This window comes from Lynx rufus, unplaced genomic scaffold (genome assembly GCF_022079265.1).
Source record: "Lynx rufus isolate CCGP_SWC_20201006 ecotype Redwood Valley unplaced genomic scaffold, mLynRuf1.p SCAF_8, whole genome shotgun sequence".
NCBI classification, from domain to species: domain Eukaryota; kingdom Metazoa; phylum Chordata; class Mammalia; order Carnivora; family Felidae; genus Lynx; species Lynx rufus.
In genome coordinates, this window is record NW_025814896.1 from 26,978,065 (window position 1) to 27,000,315 (window position 22,251).

The window sequence follows — 22,251 nt, forward strand, 5'->3', positions numbered from 1 at the left end:
AAGTGAATTAAATAAAAACCAAAGCTTTGTAGCAGGGGGGAAAGCCAGGAGCTTAGAGAAAAAGATGTTACTAAAAGCAAGGTACTAAATGCATGTTACAAAAGCCTTGAAGAAGTAACTTCTCTTCTCTGGGCCTTGATTTTCTAGTGTGTAAAATGAAAACATTGAACCCTTCTGCTAGGCTCTAGGATTCTGAAGTTTGCATATAACCTACATTTCCCTTGTTACATTCAGAGCATTTTCCTCAGTGGGTAATGACAAAGGGCAAATGACAGCATAGGACTTGGAGAATGATCACTTGTGTGGGAAGAGGTTTCTTAGAAGTTTGTGCAACAGAGTTTGGCCTATAGTACTTGTGCATCAAGGAAAGAAAAGGAAAAGGAAAAAGCATTGTGAATAGAAAAGAGGTCTCATATGCAGTAAGCCATAAAGGTGGGAAGAGGGGAAGAACTATTTCTAAGCATTACTGTGCTTTCTTAAAGCCTGGAAAATATAACTTTGGATTGCTTCTGACTTAGTGCTAAGAAAATGGAATAAACAGAAGTGCCTGGCTAGCTCAGTCAGAGCAGCATGCGACTCTTGATCTTGGGGTTGTGAGTTTAAGCACTATGATGGGTGTAGAGATTACTAAGAAATAAAACCTTAAAAAAACAACAACAACAACAACAACAAAACTAAGTACACGGACCAAGGTAATAATATATTTTGATGCAGTTTCACTTAAAACCATGGTGACTCAAAGGGCAAGCAAAAAGAAAGAAAACAGAAAAAGAGAGTTCTTAGTACCTGGATATAAGTCAGTCCAATACAGGAAAGAGGTTTTTCCCTACCTGCACAGAAATATATCTAAAAACCATCTTTGCACTTATGTAGATGAACCCTATTATTGATTCTTTGTGGCATCTCTTCCTAATTGTATGTTTTCCCTAAATTCCTGACTATATGCCCACCATCACATTATAACCCACTTCTCTAATCTCATTTCCAGTTGCTCCTCTTGATATGCTGTACTTCTTTTCTGTAGCTTAAATGAGCCACCCACCTGCTTCCCAGTAGCTGCCCTGTGTTTTCTACCTTTAGGTTTTTACGTTACTTCCACTGCCTGGAATGCTCTGCCAGTCCATTTCACTTGTATTTCTATGAGTCCAAAATCTACCATACAATGGAGAGGCAATATAACGAAGTATTAAGATCATGAACTCTGGAGCAGAGTGCCTGAGTTCTTATCTCTGTTCCACCATTCACTAGCTGAATGGCCTAGGAATGCCACTTAACCTCTCTGTGCCTCAAGTGCCTCATCTGAAACCAGTGATAATTACAGTAAATCACCTGAAGGCATTGTGGTTAAAATGAATGGGTTAATACACAGAAGGGGCTTAGAGGAGCGTTTGGCACACAGTGAAAGCGTCAGCTATTATGACAGTGACAACACATGATGAGGACGATGTGAAGACTCAGGTCATATGCTCTGTCCTCCACAGAGCATTCCCTGAACCTCCTGTCTGGAAGAAATCATTATCTCCTTTGAGTTCCTACAGTACTATTAACTGTCACTGCTCTTAGAATACTTCTAATTTTATATTATTTATACATGTTGTCTCCCTTACTTGACTTTAAGTTTCCTGAGAGCAAAATCCACCTCTGACTTGTCTCTTATCACCTACAGTTCCTAATACAATGCCCTGATCATAGTATCTACTCAAACATTTGTGAACAGGGAGATATTTGGTCATGAGAAGGATATTTCTGCCAGCATACAGGGCCTTAACCATTCTTACCACAACATCTTCCAAGATTTTAGTAGGGCAAGGTCTAGAATGAAATTCATAGTGTTCATCCTCAGATTTCTTCTTGGACTCCCGCTCCTGGATTCTTTTCTCAATTTCCAAATCAAAGCCAATAGGCTGAGTGGGTGGCTTCACAGGTGGTTTCTTGGGCAAGATGGGCCCACCTTCAAGAATTCTGGGATCAAGTTCCCGTGCTTTGAATTTGTATCTGTAAGATAAGAGTTTAAATGACACCACAAAAAAATTTTTTTTAATAAAATACAAATTACACAAACAACAAAGCAGGTCTAAAACAGAAAAATAATTATTATGATTACCCAAGCACAGCAAAATTTTGACTCATTCCATAGCCATTGTCTCTACCTCCATAACAAAGAATAAAGGAGCCAGTCCTAACACTCTTACCACTTTAAAGACTGGGATTTCTCTTCCCAGAGGAAGCTGCCCCTCCTCAAAAGAAGTGCAAAAAGGAATGAAAGAAGGATACAGGAGACAAACTCCAGTGCTAACCACACTTTGTTCCAGTTTCCTCCACCAATAATAGCTGTAATGAGCCCTTGGGTAGCCATAAAGGGTGGGATCTACCTCAACTAAGTTCAGAGGACACTCCTTAGTTGGAATCCTGAGTAAGTTTGCCTACCCCCTTCGTTTTTACCACTTTATGTTCCAGGATATCTGCATATTCCCACTTCTCTCTCTTTTTTTTTTTTTAATATTTTATTTTTAAGTAAACTCTACATCCATCATGGGACTCATACAACCCTGTGATCAAAAGTCCCATGCTCGGGGCGCCTGGGTGGCGCAGTCGGTTAAGCGTCCGACTTCAGCCAGGTCACGATCTCGCGGTCCGTGGGTTCGAGCCCCGTGTCGGGCTCTGGGCTGATGGCTCAGAGCCTGGAGCCTGTTTCCAATTCTGTGTCTCCCTCTCTCTCTGCCCCTCCCCCGTTCATGCTCTGTCTCTCTCTGTCCCAAAAATAAATAAACGTTGAAAAAAAATTAAAAAAAAAAAAAGTCCCATGCTCTACCAACTAAGCCAGCCAGGTGCCTCCCACCCACCCCCCCTTCTAATTTTTTAATCACAGAGGCAGGGGCACAGACTACAGAGCCTATAACTCAAATGCCATAAATTCCCATGACAAGAAAAACAGCAACTATCCCCATTATAGAACTGAAAAGAAAGCAGCCAAGGGCGCCTGGGTGGCTCAATCGGTTAAGCGTCTGACTCTTAGTTTTGGCTCAGGTCATGATTTCATGGTTGGTGAGTTCAAGCCCCACATCAGGTTCTGCGCTGACAGCATGGAGCCTGCTTGGGATTCTCTCCCTCCCTCTCTCTCTCTGGCCCTCCCCTACTTGCACTCTCTCTCTCTCAAAATAAATAAATAAAACTAAAAAAAACCCAAAACGTACATATATATGTACATATATACGCACATACGTATGATTGAAAAGAAAGCAGGCAGATTCTTGGAACTCTTCCTCAAATACTGCCAGTTGGACTTACTGTTGCAGTTTCTCAAGCTCCTCAGCCTCCTGATCCGCTGCACTTTTGCAGGTCACTGGCCTTGTGCGCTGTTTGGTTTGCAGCACAGGAGTCTGTGGGTCTCTGGATATCTTGACCACAGCAGACTTGGAGGGTAACAGAGCTGTAAACCAAGATCACAGACATTCACCTAGCTCCCAAGGCTCCCAGCACACTATAGGTGCTGACTCAGCTAGGCAGCCCAGAGATGACAAATCAGAGGGGCTGCCCTCCACACTCAGCTCAGCTCACGTCAGTCAACCTGACAAACATGCAGCCCCTTCTTCCCTGTCACTCTTTACTGAGGGGTATGATGAAGGTAGTCTTTGGTTAAACTCTACTATCATCTTCTGAACTTAAAATCCATTTGTGTCTGATGGATTCCTTATCACTGCACAGGCATGTACTGCCTTTCTATTCACAATGCCAACTATTTTGCTTATTACTGACACATAAGACTTTTGTTTATTCCAGCTTTAAAATAAGGCCTTTCTAAAGATCAAGTAATGACTCCCAATTTTGTGAATTTCCTAAATGCGTCTACATCAAAACATCACGACCGGTTCAAAGAAAGTCAAATAGAGAAAGTAAAAAGACTACGTCAAAGCATCAATCTTAAGACTATCACTACCATTCATAGACAATATTGATTACCTGACCAGAGGTAACCTTGTCAATTTTCATAATTACGTGGAATGAGTCCTCTAATTTAGATCTGGCCACATAACAGCAGGAGATACAAACCAAATCTATTAATTTTAGAAATAAGTCAGCATTCCAACCAACGGAATGGGAAAAGATATTTGCAAATGACATATCGGACAAAGGGCTAGTATCCAAAATCTATAAAGAGCTCACCAAACTCCACACCCGAAAAACAAATAACCCAGTGAAGAAATGGGCAGAAAACATGAATAGACACTTCTCTAAAGAAGACATCCGGATGGCCAACAGGCACATGAAAAGATGCTCAACGTCGCTCCTCATCAGGGAAATACAAATCAAAACCACACTCAGATATCACCTCACGCCAGTCAGAGTGGCCAAAATGAACAAATCAGGAGACTATAAATGCTGGAGAGGATGTGGAGAAACGGGAACCCTCTTGCACTGTTGGTGGGAATGCAAACTGGTGCAGCCACTCTGGAAAACAGTGTGGAGGTTCCTCAGAAAATTAAAAATAGACCTACCCTATGACCCAGCAATAGCACTGCTAGGAATTTACCCAAGGGATACAGGAGTACTGATGCATAGGGGCACTTGTACCCCAATGTTTATAGCAGCACTTTCAACAATAGCCAAACTATGGAAAGAGCCTAAATGTCCATCAACTGAGGAATGGAGAAAGAAATTGTGGTTTATATACACAATGGAGTACTACATGGCAATGAGAAAGAACGAAATATGGCCCTTTGTAGCAACGTGGATGGAACTGGAGAGTGTGATGCTAAGTGAAATAAGCCATACATAGAAAGACAGATACCATATGTTTTCACTCTTATGTGGATCCTGAGAAACTTAACAGAAACCCATGGGGGAGGGGAAGGAAAAAAAAAAAAAGAGGTTAGAGGGGGAGATAGCCAAAGCATAAGCGACTCTTAAAAACTGAGAACAAACTGAGGGTTGATGGGGGGTGGGAGGAAGGGGAGGGTGGGTGATGGGTATTGAGGAGGGCACCTTTTGGGATGAGCACTGGGTATTGTATGGAAACCAATTTGACAATAAATTTCATATATTGAAAAAAAAAAAAGAAAGAAGTCAGCCTTCAAGTATACATATAACAATTATTTATAACTACATAAAGTTTTAAATAATCATTGCAGAAAATACACCATCCACAAAAATAAACTCAAAATAGATTAAGGACCTAAATGTGAGATCTGAAATCATAAAAGTCCTAGAAAAGAGCACAAACAGTAATTTCTCTGACATTGGCCGCAGCAACATTTTTCTAAATATGCCTGCCAAGGCAAGGGAAATACAAGCAAAAATAAACTATTGGAACTATGTCAAAGTAAAAAGCTTTTGCATAGCAAAGGAAACAACAAAACTAAAAGACAACCTATGAAGGGGAAAAGATACTTGCAAACAACATATCCAGTTAAGAGTTAGTATCCAAAATACATAAAGAACTTATACAACTCAACACCAACACCAAAAAAACACACACAAAACAAACAAACAAACCCACAAAAACCCAATAATCTAAAAATGGGCAAAAGACATGAGCAGACATTTCTCCACAAAAGACATACAGATGGCCAAGGGACACATGAAAAGACGTTCATCACTCATCATCAGGAAAACGCAAATCAAAAAACTACAATGAGAGATCACCTTACACCTGTCAGAATGGCTAAATCAAAAACATAAGAAACACAAGTGTTAGCAAGGATGTGGAGAAAAAGGAACCCTCGTGCACTGTTGGTAGGAATGCAAACTAATAGAGCCACTGTGGAAAACAGTACAGAGCGTCATCAAAAAATTAAAAATAGAACTACCATGTGATCCAGTAATTCCACTACTGGGTATTTACCCAAAGAATACAAAAACACTAATTTGAAAAGATATATGCACCCCTATGTTTAATGTAGCATTATTTACAATACCAAATTATGGAAGCAGCCCAAGGTGTCCACTGACAGATGAATGGATATATATATAACAGAATATTACTCAGCCATAAAAAAGAATGAAATCTTGCCATTTGCAACAACATGGTTGAATCTAGAGAATATAATGCTAAATGAAATAAATCAAAGACAAATACCATTTGATTTCACTCATATATGGAATTAAAAAAAATAAAACAAAGGAAAAAAGAGACAAACCAAAACCAGATTCTTAACTATAGAGAAAAAAAAATGAGGGGCGCCTGGGTGGCGCAGTCGGTTGAGCGTCCGACTTCAGCCAGGTCACGATCTCGCGGTCCGTGAGTTCGAGCCCCGCGTCGGGCTCTGGGCTGATGGCTCGGAGCCTGGAGCCTGTTTCCGATTCTGTGTCTCCCTCTCTCTCTGCCCCTCCCCCGTTCATGCTCTGTCTCTCTCTGTCCCAAAAATAAATAAACGTTGAAAAAAAAAAAAAAAAAAAAAAAAAAAAAAAAAAAAAAAAAAATGATGGTTACCTGGGGGGAGGTGGGTGGGAAATGGGTGAAATAGGTGAAGGGAGTTAAGAGTATACTTATCATGATGAGCACTGAGGAATGTATAGAATTGCTGAATCACTATAACTGAAACTAATACAACACCATATGTTAACCATATTGGAATTAAAAAAAATTTTTTTTAATTGCAGGAAATAATTTTTTTTCTGTTTGCCAGGACCAAGATTCTAAAAGCAGGGCGTATCAGACTCTAGAAGTCATATTATTATTTGGAAAGTCATGTTTAATATTTAAATTTCCACTAGGATAAAAAAAAGACATTTCACTATTTTTGTAATCTAAAATTTGACAAATGACCCCTGGAATATAATAACAATATTAATGCTGTACTTAAAGAAGCTTGCCTGGCTGCACTAAACAATGCCAATGCAAGGGCAGAAAACACTGAGACCTTCAAAGGCAAAACAACAAAATCCTGCTTTATCCAGAATGCTAGTCCTACATTCTAGACAACTATTTTACATGACTTCCATTTCTCAAACTTCTCTACTTTCCTTCTTGCAGTAATTATTTTCATAAAGACAAAAGCTAAGAGATTAGAATCCTCTCATGTGTTCATCCCAAACCTACAAACCCTCTGGCATTTGCACCCATTCTTCTCTCTCCTACCCTCCCTTCAAAGAACAACCACTCCACCTGAGCTAAGTATCCCTCCTCCACCTGCTGGCACAGGGTCAATCACTGGTTATCTCCTTTCTGCCCTGGTTCTTCAACTTTTTTCACTGCCAGGGACTTCTCAGCTTACAGACATGCTCTACCTATCTCCCACGTCTCTTCACTCTTGTGTGTCCCTCTACATTCGTTACACTTACCGTAATCTATAGTGCTCTGTTTCTCTCACTGAATTAGAAACTTAATGTTGAGCAGCACCAAGTCCATTTTGTTCACTGCTATAACTCCTACACTTCTATACCTGGTTTATAGTGGTGAAATTTGTTGAATGGTTGAACAAAAAGCACACAACCCTGAATGAATGGAATGCTTCCATTTTCTATAGTTAAGTAGCCGCACCAACACACCCTGACAAGTGGCAAAGGTATAATACCTGGCCAATTATTGACCAGGAGGATCAAGGTGGTTGATGTATATAAGTAGACAGATAGCCAGAGCGGGGAGTACAAAGATGCTCAACTGTGCACTTCTTGTCTGCATGTAGGCATATGCCATACTTTAGTTCAAAAGCTAGGATTTCAACTAAAGGCAAATTTATGTAAGCAAATGAAATCCTAGGGGAGGCTCCAACCAGCTATAATGTTGATATGAAACTTACTATCATCCTTCTTGCTCCTCAAGTGATATCTGTTAGGGGTTCGTTTATGAAAGGCTTCAACCTGCTGTGCGAGGGGCACGTACGTAGAAGTTGTTTCATCAAATGTTCTTTTCTTTCCTTGGGACAGGTTGAATGGCTTAATAATGGTGCACCCCTTAGTCACTCGAGCCTGTAAAGAAAGTTGGTCCTCAAATGAAGTGTTTTGGAAGAGCTCAGATCTACCATAAGCCGCATATTCAACACAGAGGATCAAAAGTAAAAAGGACTGTGGTAAAGTCAAGATTATTATGGGGCGCCTGGGTGGCTCAGTCGGTTAAGTGTCCGACTTCAGCTCAGGTCGTGATCTCCCAGTTCATGAGTTCAAGCTCTGCATCGGGCTCTGTGCTGACAGCTCAGAGCCTGAAGCCTGCTTTGGATTCTGTGTCTCCCTCTCTCTGCTCTGCCCCTGCTCATGCTCTCTCACTCTCTCTCTCAGAAATAAAGAAATGTTAAAAAAAAATTGTTTTTTTTTTTTAAATAAAAAGTCAAGATTATTATTCCTAAATTTGTCAGTCCTTGAGCAAAGGTTAAAACTAGTCTGTTCCCACATTTTAAAAAAGGGAGAAAGGGGCTGGGGGAGCGCCTGGGGAGCTTAGCTGGTTAAGTGTCCAACTCTTGATTTCAGCTCACGTCATATCTCACAGTTTGTGGGTTTGAGCCATGTGGCTCAAAGCCACGTTCATGGGTTCTGCGCTGACAGCATGAGCTTGCTTAGGATTCTCTGTCTCCCTCTCTTTCTTCCCCTCTCCTGCTTAAGCACCTGTGCATGCTCACTCTCTTCTCTCAAAAATAAACATTAAAAAGAAGAGAGAAAGGATCTAGGGCTTAACAAATTATCTGTTCTGTAATAGTTAATAAGGTGATTTTTTTTCTCCAAGCATGTCAGTGTTTTGAAGCCAGCAAGAACAAGTTTTCTGAAAATTAGAAGGGAAAAAAAGCTGCAAAGGTATTCCCCTCACCCTTAATCCCATTAAGAAAAAATTGATTTGGGTTCTGGGTCTGGATCAGGTCAGGCAACTGCCTGAATCAGAATCTCTGCAGACATCCTCCCCAAAACTGAGTGATGAAGGAGTCTAGTCCTTGGATGATTAACTTTCATAAAATTAGTCTCTGATTAGAAACAAAACTCTTTAAGGACCTATATCTCAAAGGAAGAAGCACAACACCAGGGTTTAAGACTGCAAAGGACTGACTTCAACAAGTAATGATGCTTACTGCAAATGCAAGAAGAAATTCTTAGTATTAGAATTTTTAGGGATGCCTGGGTGGTGCAGTCAGTTAAGTGTCCATCTCTTGATCTTGGCTTAGGTCATGATCTCTCGGTTCATGAGTTCAAGCCCCGCATCCCCACATCAGTTCCTGTACTGATGGTGCAGAGCCTGCTTGGGATTCTGTCTCTCCTTCTCTTTGCCTCTCCCCTGCTTATGTGCCCTCTCTCTCTCTCTCTCTCTCTCAAATAAATAAAACTTACAAAAAATATTTTTTTAGAATTTTTAAGTAGGATTCTTATCATTTTGTTAGATTTGAATGGTCTGCCCCAACCCCATTTCTTCCATAAGCCCTGTCATATATTGCACAAAACTTTGTAAACACAAGATTTTTTCAAGAATTTTGTAAGAGGACAAGCTGTAGCAAGCTGGCACCTACAATTTGCCACACAGAATTCTAAGTGCTTTATGTACATTCTTTTTCTATTTTTTTTTTTATGTTTATTTTTGAGAGAGGCACAGAGTATGAGCAGGGGAGGGGCAGAGAGAGGGAGACACAGAATTTGAAACAGGCTACAGCTCTGAGCTGTCATCACAGAGCCTGATGCAGTCTCAAACTCACAAACCGTGAGATCATGACCTGAGCTGAAGTCAGATGCTTAACCACCCATGCACTCCGCTTTCTTTCTTTCTTTCTTTTTTTTTTTTTTTAAAAGTTTATTAACTATTTTGAGAGACAGAGAGAGAAAGTGCATGTGTGCACAAGTGGGGAAGGGGCAGAGAGAGAGAGGGAGAAAGAGTATCTCAAGCAGTTTCCGCACTGTCAGGCAGAGCTTGGTGAGGGGTTCAATCTCACAAATGTGAGATCATGACCTGTTCCAAGATCAAGAGTCAGATGCTTAAATGACTGAGTTACCAGGAGCTCCATATGTACATCCTTAATTCAGTTTTCACAGCAACTTAAGATGCTTCCCAGAGAGGCCGCATGACTTCTCCAAGATCACATAGCTAATGGGGCAAAGTGAGGGTTTAGAGCTACCTTAACTCAAAAACACGCTTCTCTCAATTATAGTGACCACAAGTAGTGCACCCGAAATCCTCCCTGAATTAGTAACAAGAATATCCATTTAGCCCATCAACTTACAGGAGACGGAGGATGCTTTCGCAGTTCAGATGTAAAATTCACTTCCTTATATTCCTCCTGGTTCTTAGGATGTTGTTTGATTCGCTCGTCTGTGCGGAAGTGAAAGTCAACTGATTTGGTTACCTGGCTCACTGATTTCTTCACAGGTTGCCCTGAGTAAGAAGCAGAGTAAAACACACAGGTAACACTAAGAATAGAGAATATCAGTAAATCCCCTTTATCCAGTCCTTTTGATATTTCTATCATCATGGATCTTAATATTGTTCACTCTCTACACATAGCCCCAAATTTGAATCAGTGCTCAAGGACACTACTTACTATATGTACCTTATTCATTGAGCACTACTGGTGTGAGGACCTCTGGTCAGAGGCAAACTGCAAAGAGGTAGAACAGGGGAGAAGAATCCCATCTCCTAGGTGTAGTTATAACTCTGGACACACAGTAACTGGAATACGTTTGACAAGAAAGGCTATGAATTGTCTTAAAAAGCACACTTAACATGTCTATGAAGGAAATCCTATAAACTCCAGGGGTGCTTTTTCAACTCAGTATTCAGGGCTTTATAGCTTTGACTCCACCAATAATAACTCTATGTATGCCAGAGCAAAGCAGAACTCTGACCCTTTCGCTCCCTCAGTCCTACTTGTCCTCTGTAGCTACAAGTGGATTCGCTCAGCTGTCTTTTCCTCTGTCTAAAATTAAAATGGGAAAACAACAATAAAAAACTGGCATGCCCAATGGCTTTATCTTCTGTCTCAATCGTAATTCCTTCTTTTTCTAATACAAAGAAAAAGAATTAGAAAGGAAAAGGAGAGAGGAATCAGTTATCCTTGAAGAAATGAGGGAAGTTTTCATGGAAAGGGGCCTCAAAAAATGGGTGTGAGTTCTACAGTTAGAGACAGAGAGCAACAGTGCGCTCTAAGAAAGGTCTGGTGTATATATATAATACCCCCCCCCCATTTTTTTTAAGTAACCTCTATGCCCAATATGGGGGCTTGAACTCACGATCCTGAGACCAAGAGTCACATGCTCTGTCAACTGAACCAGCCAGGCGCCCTAGTCTGGTGTATATAAAACGTTCTAGGGAACAATCATTGGGATATAAAGAATATCCATGTCCAGCTTTCTAACAAACATACCTTTTTCTACTGGCTACTAACCAATAAAGACTTTTATCCTTTAGAGACTTCAAAAACCCTACCAAGATTATGGGAAGGACCCCTCATAAATCAGAATCAACCAGAGCCAAGCTGACCTATTCCTGCAAGAGCAAGTTTCTTGAATTCTTCATTCTTTTTCCGCATCTCCATCACCTCCTGTTGCATTTTCATTCTCTTCTCCAACTCTTGCTCCTCAGTACTTTTTAGAATCTTTTGCCTAAAGGGAAAATCAGTAAAGGAGGTAAGAGAGGAGAGAAGAAAGAGGCTCCTGATTCAAAACAGTCTAAAGGTATTACAGACAAGATTTTTAACCTGTGATAAAATAATCATCAAAGCCAAAAAGGATTATCTGATAAATCGATACTGACTTAATTATGTAACAGTATGAAAAAAAACAAAAAAAAAAACAAAAAAACCAAGATGCACAAGTTATAACGATATTGAAAATTTTTCAAAAAGAAAGCTAAAATTGACTATAGAAGATATTACAAAAGACATAAATTTGACTATACAATGATCAGCTTTTAGGCCACAAGAAAAAGTAGGATTAAAATACCAGTAGAATGGGGAAAATATTTGCAAGAAATATGACAAAAGACTAACATATGTAAAATATACACTGTGATGGAGAAGAGAGACTTAGGAGTGAAACCAGCTAGAGTTCAAATCCCAACCGTCATTTCATTTTCTACCTATGTGCTCTTGAGAAAAATATTTAATCCCTCTGAGATTCAGTTTTCTCCACTGTAAAATGAGGAATATATTCATCCCCACAGAATATTTGGTGACTATTAAATCGGGTGTTTCCCAAGTACCTGACACATAGCAAAAGTTCAATTTAGAGTAATCATTCTTAACAATGAGACTATCACTAATACCACATACAGATAAACAGAAAAGGAAATAGACAATCCACCCAAGAGGAAATATGGAAAAGATGTTCACAATAACAGTAATATAATCCTATCAGCAATCAAATAAAAATTAAAATAAGTTGATGCCATCAACATTTTATCAAGTAAATTTAAACAATTTTAAACGCAAAAAACAAATTCAATGTGGACAGGGTACACGGAAATAAAAATATTCATTCAAAGCTGATGGTATTGTAAATTCATACATTTATTTCAGAAATAAAATTGGCAATATCAGTAGCCATAAAACTAGGCTTGATCAAGGAATTTCTCTTTCCTCAGCCTGAAGAAACTACTCAAAGAAAAGTCCCTACCAATAAAGATGTTCGCGATTATTTCTAATAGTGAAAAATTGGTAACTACATTTTCAACAGGAAATGGTAAATATAATTTGATAGAGTATTTGCTATTTAAAAAGGATAAATGGGAAGATTTTATAGTATAGTATAGAAAAAGAAAAAAGAAATAGTCTTGTGGCAAGCAAAGAAAACAAATCCCAAAGGTTACTTACACACAGATTGTAAAAATACGTTTTTTACTTGTGTAAAGACCTGAAGGGAGCTTGGTAAAATAGAAACTGTTCAATTCAGGTAGTAAGGACCTTTTTACTAACTTTTTCCTTTTATATTCCTTTTAATTTGCTTTAATAGTATATTTTCCTCAATGTTTAAGACTTGAGCATCCCCCAAGACATAAAACAATTCACCTCACCATAGTTACAGCTTTATTAGTTTCCCAAGCTCCATGTGCTCCACACTACAGATGCACCTGCTTATAATTTTACTCTATTGACTCTAAAGTTTAAATTCAGGAAAGAAACATACCTCACAGGTGGTATACAAGACACAGTATGTCGGCCCTTGGCTTTCTCTGGGGAAGACTCATGTTTTTCAGAGGTATCTTGATGGGCACTGCTTTCTTCCTCTTCCTCTGGCTTCTTTTTTTTGTTAGAACTTGAGTTCAAAAGAACAAAAAATAAATATTCTCAATTCCCTAAAGCATACACTGCTGTACTGTCCTCCCCAAATCTATCACATAAGGCTTAAATTTTCTCTTTCATTCGGACAACAAGCACGTCTCAATCGCAAGATTCTTTCAATAGTATGTACCAATGGATAAAATGGGTAAACTCTGAGAACACCAACAGAAGTCAAGGTAAGAGTTGTCTGATGATGGTTCAGGAGGGTGGGGAGAGATTCCAACTGCTTATCATAAAATGCACAAACGGCAGATAGCTAGCTGCCTTCCCAATATCTATTCCACTTTCTTTCTTATCAATAGAATTCTAATTTTGTTTGGGGTGGCAATGTACAAAGGCTGTACTTGTTTTGAGAGCTTCTCTTGCACTAGGAAGAATTCAAGCGACACAGTAGGGCAACTGAGGTATAACCAAGGTTTCTGAAAAATTTTCACTTTTGTGATATGGATGCTGCCCCTCTTCATCATACTCTCCTTCTTCTCTTAAACATGGATGTGATACCTAGATATATAGCAGCTATCTTGTGACAATGAGGCAACAAGCACAAGGAAGAAGCTCAGAAACACAGAGCTGCCATCTTGAGTAACAAGTATGAAAAAAAAGCTAACAATGCCCTGGCACTGTTCAGTCACTGAACCAAAGCCAACAGCAAACTTCTGTGAAGCAAATAAATCACTATTCTTTAAACCACTTGAGGTGAATAGGCTATTTCTTATAGCAAAATACATTCCTAACTGATAAAAATAAGAACAAGCACCATATATTCTGTTTGCTGTTAACCACAAGAGCAAACTGGAGTAAAACCTATGCCAATCGACAGAAGCTGTGGCTACTTACACTTTCATTTTTTTGGAGGGTGGAATTTCATTGATGATTAGAGGAGTAGCACATCTCTTAGCTTTCATTTTTACATGATGTTTTTCTTTCTGTTCCAAATCCTTCTGAGCAGAGAGTCTAGTAGATCGCCTATGGTACAGGAATTGACAAAATTTATCCAAAATGAATGTATCTACTACAGATATGCAATTGTGCCCCAGAAATGTGAAAGTATGTCAAACTGCCAATGGCTACAAAGAGTTTTGTGGTATTATTTCCACTCTAAAAACTTTTTACCTTACTGATAGCTTTTGAACCTCATCATAAAACGTTGGTACTTAAATGCAACGGATTTTTTTTTCTTTTAAGACACAGGCAATCACCTAACACAACTCCCTCCTTTTAAATGTAAAAGTCAAGGGGCGCCTGGGTGGCGCAATCGGTTAGGCGTCCGACTTCAGCCAGGTCACGATCTCGCGGTCCGGGAGTTCGAGCCCTGTGTCGGGCTCTGGGCTGATGGCTCAGAGCCTGGAGCCTGTTTCCGATTCTGTGTCTCTCTCTCTCTCTGCCCCTCCCCCGTTCATGCTCTGTCTCTCTCTGTCCCAAAAATAAATAAAAAACGTTGAAAAAAAATTTTTTTAATGTAAAAGTCAATAAAGATGAGGTGACTTGACCCTGTTACATAGCAAATTGCTATCAGACTTGAAATTTGAGATCAGATCTCCTGGTAACTAAGGTGTTTATTTTCTCCTTTTAGTCACTCCCCCGTTTTTGGTAAAATATTTAACACATACCAAAATGTGCACAAAACAAAAATTAAGTTAAATGATTACAAAGTAAAGACTCATGAAATCACCACCCAGGCTAAGAAGTAGAACACTGGCAGGGGTGCCTGGGTGGCTCAGTTGGTCAAACGTCCAGCTTTGGGTCAGGTCATGATCTCACAGTTCGTGATTTTGAGCCCCATGTCGGGCTCTGTGCTGACAGCTCAGAGCCTGGAGTCCGCTTCAGATTCTGTGTCTCTCTCTCTCTACCCCTCCCTGACTTGTGCTGTCTCTCAAAAGCAATAAACATTAAAAAAAAATTAAAAAAAAAAAAACCTTCAGGTAATATAATCAGACTACTGCAAGTATTGTTTTTCTGTCTTGTTTATTTCACTCAACATTATATTTGTGAGATTCAGCCACATTGAGTCATGTAGCTTTAATTCACTGATTTTTAATGCTGTATAACAGTCACTGTAGGAATGTACCACTATCTATCCAGTCCACTGCACAGGTGCACATGTTGCTGGCGGGTGTAGGCTTTAAGACCAATTGTTAGGTCATAGGACGCTGGTTATATCAATTAAAAGTTGTTTCCAAAGTGCTTGTACCAATCTATGCTTACTTACACTGGCGAGTTGATATTACAGTCTGCATTGCTCTACACCCTCCTGAACACTTGGTACTGTCAGATGTTTTAATTTAGCCGGTATGCAGTAAAACCTTGCTGTGGTTTTAATTTGCTTTTCTGATTCCCAGTGAGATAGAGCAACTTTTCACATGTTCACTGGCCATTTGGTTATCCTATTTGATAAAGTACTAGTTCAAGTCTCTTGTTTGTTTTCCATTGGGTTGTCAATCCTTTCCTGAGTGATTAATAAGAATTCCTTATATACTATGAACATAAGCCCTCTGTAGGTTTTATGTGTCACAAATATCTTTTCCCACTTTGGGGGTTGGCTTTTTACTCTCTTTATGGTACCATTTGACTAGATAAATGTCTCAAATACATCAATACCCCTCCCCATTATGGTCAGCGCTTTTCTGTGTGTATACCATTTAAAAAAAAATCCTTCCCTGTTCCAAGGTCATGAAGAGATTCTCCAATATTTCATTATATGAGCTTTAGCATTCACATTTAGATCTACAATTCCACCCAGAATTGACTATTTTACGGGCCCCTGCTGGTTCAGTCAGAGGAGCACACGACTCTTGATCTTGGGGTTGTGGGTTTGAGCCCCAACACTGGATGTAAAGAAAAAAAGAATTGACTGTTTTATATGCAAAGGGGGACCAAGTTTCATTCTGTTCTATCTGGATATCCACTAGCAAAGCATTGTTTTTTAAAGGGTGGGGTGGGGGGGAGCACTGTTTCCCCACAGGTCTACAGTAACACCATTATCATATATCATGCCCATAGATGGGTGCATGAATTTCTATTTGATTTCACTGATCTCATTAATCCTTGGATAATACCATAAAGCTTGAATTACTGCAGCTTCATAATAATATGTCTTGCTATCAACTAGCACTTTGAAAGTATCTGGCTATTCTCAGACCTTTGCATTTCTGAATAAATTTTAGCATCAGTTTATCAATGTCCACAGTGAAAACCACTAGGATTTTAATGAATATTACATTGAATCTATAGATCAGTTAGGGAGAACTAATATCTTTTTAATACTGATCCCCCAATCCATAAATATGGTATGTCCTACAATTTATTTAGGTCTTGTTTAATTTCTCTCAACACTTTTTTTTATAAAAGTTCTAAACACTGTAAAGACTTATTACATTTTCAGGCTTTCATGCCACTGCACAGAGTACCAATTTTTAAGTCTTTATTACAGAGAATTTCAAGCATATTTTTATTTTATTTTTTTTTTTAATTTTTTTTTTCAACGTTTATTTATTTTTGGGACCGAGAGAGACAGAGCATGAACGGGGGAGGGGCAGAGAGAGAGGGAGACACAGAATCGGAAACAGGCTCCAGGCTCTGAGCCACCAGCCCAGAGCCCGACGCGGGGCTCGAACTCACGGACCGCGAGATCGTGACCTGGCTGAAGTCGGACGCCTAACCGACTGCGCCACCCAGGCGCCCCTCAAGCATATTTTTAAAATAAGGAGAGGGGTGCCTGGGTGGCTTAGTTGGTTAAATGTCCAACTCCTGATTTCAAGCTCAGGTCATGATCTCACAGTTTGTGGGATTGAGCCCCATGTCGGGATGTGCACTGAAAGTGTGGAGCCTGCTTGGGATCCTCTCTCTCCCTCTTTCTCTGCCTCTCTCCCATGCACATGTGCTTTCTTTCTCTCTCTCTCTCTAAATACTAAAAAACTAAAAGTGAGAATAAAATGGACTAGTGAGTACTCATCATTCAGTTTCAGAAATTATCAACTCACAGCCAATCCCAATCATGTATCAATTTTCCTTCCATCCATTCTATTGGATTTCAAAACGAATCCTAACTAAATGTCTACCTTTCATCTACAAATATTTCATATTAATCTCTAAAAGAAAGTACTCATAAAAAATTACATGGAGTAATGAAGAGCAAATTTACTGAATTAAGGAATGAAGAAATGAATGTATTGAATGAGTAATGAAGAGTGCATATTACAAAATGTAGACGAGATACAATAATACAACCATTTGAAGGCACTGGAAAGTGACCAAAAGCAGGCAGAAAACAGAGGCACATTTATCCATGAAAAGCAACTGCAAAGGGTAAAAATTATGAGTTGGTAGCTTTTTTGCCTGAGGTACTCCCCAAATGTAGCAGCTCTAACAGCAGAAAATTCCAGTCTCACTGGCTAGAGATAATAGAAGATAAAAATTCAAGGTCAGTATAACACCTAGAAATTTAGAAGAAAATCCTGAAAGTGAAAGAGCCACAGAAAAAATGTCACTCAAAATCTGAGCAAAACCTCTGCACAAATTCCTGCCTGACTGCTAAACCATGTATGTTTAGAGGACACCCATGGAGCCCAGCAAAAAGGCAAGCAGAAACTGGTGAGATGTCCATCCTTAAAAAATAAAACCACACCACGTAAGACTGGTGAGTTCGCTGTTTTTTTTTTTTTTTATAAATGTAACCCCTACTGTGCATATAGTAAGATGGCACAAAACTAACATCTTACTTGCTTGAGGTGTCAATAGACAAACATTGGAGCTGGCAGAAATTTAGAGACAAAACCTCAGAAACAAGAGAACCACAGAGAGGATGAACACTTAAACACTACTCAAAGTCTTGGCTGACTTCTAACTTTCACAGGTCTGGGGGAGACCGCAGGGAACCAGACTAAAAAAGCGGCCAGCTATGTATGCAAATATATGAATGGCCAATAATCACATGAAAATATGGATCAACGTTATTAGTCATCAGAAAAATGCAAATTAAAACCAATGAAATATCATTAAAAAGACGGACAATACCAAATGTTGGCTAGGATACGGAGCAACTGAAACTCTCATATACTGCCAGTGGGAATATAAATGGTATAGTCACTTTGGAAAACTTTCTGGCGTTTCTTATAAACATACATTTAACACTATGACCCAGCTATTGCAGTCCTAAGTATTTACTCAAGAGAAACATATGTCCTCAAAATTACTCAGAGCAGCTCTATATAGCCCCCAAATGGAAACAGCCCAAATGCCCATCATCTGGTGGATGGATAAATAAATTGTGGCATATCCATTCAACAGAACTTACTATCAGCAATAAGAAGGAACAAATTACTGGGGTGCCTGGGTGGCTCAGTCAGTTAAGCATCTGACTTTGGCTCAGGTCATGATCTCACGCTTCATGGATTCGAGCCACACATCAGGCTCTGTGCTAACAGCTCGGAGCCTAGAGCCTGCTTCGGGTTCTGTGTCTCCCTTTCTCTCTGCCCTTCTCCCGCTCACTGTCTCTCTGTCTCTCTGTCTCTCTCAAAAGTAAATTTAAAAATTAAATAAAAAAAAAAAAAAAGGAACAAACTACTAACATGAAAGGACATGGATGAATCTCAAAAGCACACGCTAAGTGAAAAGAAGTCAGATATAAAAGAGTACCATAAATTTCATTTATAAAAACATCTAGAACGGAAAAAATTAATCTACAGTGACAGGAATAGAACAGTTTTGCCTCTGGGTAGGAGGTGAGAGAGTGAGAAGGTAGAAAAAGCAGTAAGAATTAACTATAAAGGGTTAGGATGAGAGAACTTTTGAGGTGATGAAAATGTACTATATATGTTGATTGTGGTGTTATGGTTGCATGGTGGTATGTATTTATCAAAACTAATCAGATCGTACGGCCAAGATCTGTACATTTTACTATATGCAAATTATTACCCAGTAAAGTTAGTTAACTTTTACCTTTTTTAAAAAAATTTTTAGGGGCGCCTGGGTGGCTCAGTCGGTTAAGCATCCGACTTTGGCTCAGGTCATGATCTCGCAGTCTGTGAGTTTGAGCCCCGCGTCAGGCTCTGTGCTGACAGCTCAGAGCCTGGAGCCTGCTTCAGATTCTGTGTCTCCCTCTCTCTCTGACCCTCTCCCGTTCATGCTGTCTCTCCCTGTCTCAAAAACAAATAAATATTTAAGAAAAAAAATTTTTTTAATGTTTATCTATTTGAGAGAGAGAGAGAGAGAGAGAGAGCACGAGTGGGGGAGGGACAGTGAGAGAGGGAGACACAGAATCCGAAACAGGCTCCAGGCTCTGAGCTGTCAGCACACAGCCTGACACGGGGCTCAAACTCATTAACCGTGAGATCATGACCTGAGCTGAAGTCAGAAGTTCAACAGACTGAGCCACCCAGGCACCCCAAAACTAGTTAATTTTTAAAAACGGGACTGGGAATCATACAAATTAGAAAGGAAGAAGGCAAAACACATGAACACACGACCATTTTGGACATTATTTAAATTCAGCAATGATGTTATGAAGTCAACAGAAGAACTGCTGGGTGTCTTTAGGGAGAAATGACTAAGGGATGAGATGCCAAAAATTAAAACATGTATTTATGGTAAAGCAACACCTCCATGGAAAAATTATTATTACACACTAAGGCCTTATTGACTCTTAACTATTCTGTGTCAAAGAAGTTTTGGACATGTTTTAGCCTATCCATTGAGACCATGTGAAAATAAAATAAAATGGAATTTGTATGACTATCTACACCTTCCTATTCCATCTGCCATTCCTTTCTCGATTAGGTAACTCTGGACTCAGATAAATCTGAGATCTGAGATTAATGGCACTAATGTTTTACTTACTATGCATTTTCATAATGCAATATCATTTACAAAGTACTGTCACATGCCATCTTATTTGGCCCTTTCTTACAAGGAGCCTGGAGGATATGATTATTCTCAGTAAACTGAAGTTTTGAGTGGTAGAAGTACCTGCCTTAAAAATAAAACAAAAAATCATTCAGGTCTCTAATAGTAGCTGGCTTCCTGTCACACCGTCATTTCCAAAAGGCATTCAGCATTCAATCAGGATGAAAGACAATTTTAGCAATCATATACATATACAGAATAGAGAAGTGAAGACACTAACAGTTTCCGGAATTCTGAAGCAATCTATAGGAATCTGTAGGCCTCAATTTACAATCTAAACATGGAACAGAAACCATAGAATCAACCAGTAGCAATCTCTTAAGACTCTTGTGATATATGCCTAGCTCATTGAAATTTCATAGAATTCTTTTTATTAAAATGGGCTTCTTTACCAAAAAAGTTTAGGATAAGCTTGTATGATACCAATCTCAAAAGGTAATACCTTTATACCAGCATGAGGCTTTGCAAATGGTAGTTTTATCACTTCTGAATATAAAATAATATTATCTGTCATCCCTCTTCCTTGAGGATATTCTAGGTAACATCAAAGTATAAAGCAATAAACGGTCTTACAATTTAAACTTTATGAGTGGATGGTAATTATTAGATGTTGAAAGTTTTTTTTTTTTGTTTTTTTTTTTTTAATTTTTTTTTTCAACGTTTATTTATTTTGGGGACAGAGAGAGACAGAGCATGAACGGGGGAGGGGCAGAGAGAGAGGGAGACACAGAATCGGAAACAGGCTCCAGGCTCCGAGCCATCAGCCCAGAGCCCGACGCGGGGCTCGAACTCCCGGACCGCGAGATCATGACCTGGCTGAAGTCGGACGCTTAACCGACTGCGCCACCCAGGCGCCCCTAGATGTTGAAAGTTTAAAACAAAAAAAAACCTAACCTGAATATTCTTCTGATTAGTGCCATCTGAAGGCAACTAATACTGACAGCTCCCAAACATGGTATTTTTGTTATCAAAAAAAAAAAGATACTGACGCAAATACAACATTCAAAGACATTAACTGTTTTAAGTTCACCAGTGCCAAGATTGCAGCTTAATCCACCCATCTATTCATTCATCAAGCATTTAAATATTCAGTTTCTGCTCCTGCCAGACACTGTTAGGCACAGTAAGGATACATAATGCTTGCCCTTATGAAGTTTACTTATAATATATAAATAGGAAAAAAAAAAAGTCTGTCATATATCCACACAAATAAAGTGCAATCCATATTGATAGTGCAAATAGCAAGGGTTCTGGAACCAATAAACTTTAAGCAACTTAGTACCTCTAAGTCCTTATCAATAAGTTAAGCATATTACCTACAATTCATAAATGTTATGAAGATTAAATGAGGTAAAATAAAGAGCCTAATATAGTATGAGACACATAGTAGGTATCCTGACAGTAACTATTCTGTGAACATTATTAACATAAAAACCACTTTGGAGCCCTAAAACAGTCTTACCTCTGTGGCTGTGCTGGAGTATTTCTTGAGGTGTTTCCCTTGACTTCCAGGGAAGAAGCAGCATTTGATGGAATGGACTGTTCCACCAAATTTTCTTTTTCTGCCTCTTTGTAGTAAGTGTTGTCAACTGTGGAAGAGCAAAAACTAGTCAGCACTCAAATTCCAAGGAAGTAAGCTAGATATGAGAGACACATCTATATGTATGTGCATGTGTGTGTGTGTGTGTGTGTGTGTGTGTGTGTATAAAGCCCCTCTAAGCAGTGGAACCTTTAGTTCCAGTGAAATCTTATACAGAAGATGAATTTATAAAATCTACTTTGCTTGAAGCAGAAACAAGTATCCAGGGCCTATCTGCCAGCCTAAGTCATCACCTCAGAAAAAAGTATCTCTGCCTTTTAATGCTGATATAATCATATTATTAGGCATTATGGGTATAACCATTGGTTTTTCTCTCCTCCACAAATTAAAAACAGTTAAGAGTTTAAAAATACAGCATTTGGGAAAAGGGAATCTAAGGGTGGAAAGGGGAAGGAGATATTTTATCATAACGTATTCTGATGTTACCATGGCCATCATGAAACAGAAACAAAAAAGTACTATAAGAATAAGGAGACAAGAATAATCAAAAAAAGTCTTCATGGAAGAAATAGCATTTTCTGGTATAGCTTATGAACTTATGAACTGAGAGCCTTGACAAAAGACAAA

At 39.1% G+C, this 22,251-nt stretch overlaps 1 protein-coding gene across 2 annotated transcripts in view; it reads right to left on the bottom strand.

Annotated features, from left to right (window-relative positions):
- The window catches only part of TPX2 (TPX2 microtubule nucleation factor), a 59,072-nt gene that overhangs the window by 17,694 nt on the left and 19,127 nt on the right, over window positions 1–22,251 (bottom strand). For both annotated transcript variants that reach the window (XM_047069373.1, XM_047069372.1), the window contains exons 4-11: window positions 21,547–21,673; window positions 14,022–14,150; window positions 13,030–13,158; window positions 11,387–11,508; window positions 10,131–10,282; window positions 7,740–7,908; window positions 3,289–3,430; window positions 1,779–1,995 (exon numbers count right to left, since the gene is read on the bottom strand). In XM_047069373.1, the coding sequence (XP_046925329.1) occupies window positions 1,779–1,995; window positions 3,289–3,430; window positions 7,740–7,908; window positions 10,131–10,282; window positions 11,387–11,508; window positions 13,030–13,158; window positions 14,022–14,150; window positions 21,547–21,673 (1,187 nt within the window). The remainder of the gene's footprint in view (window positions 1–1,778; window positions 1,996–3,288; window positions 3,431–7,739; window positions 7,909–10,130; window positions 10,283–11,386; window positions 11,509–13,029; window positions 13,159–14,021; window positions 14,151–21,546; window positions 21,674–22,251) is intronic.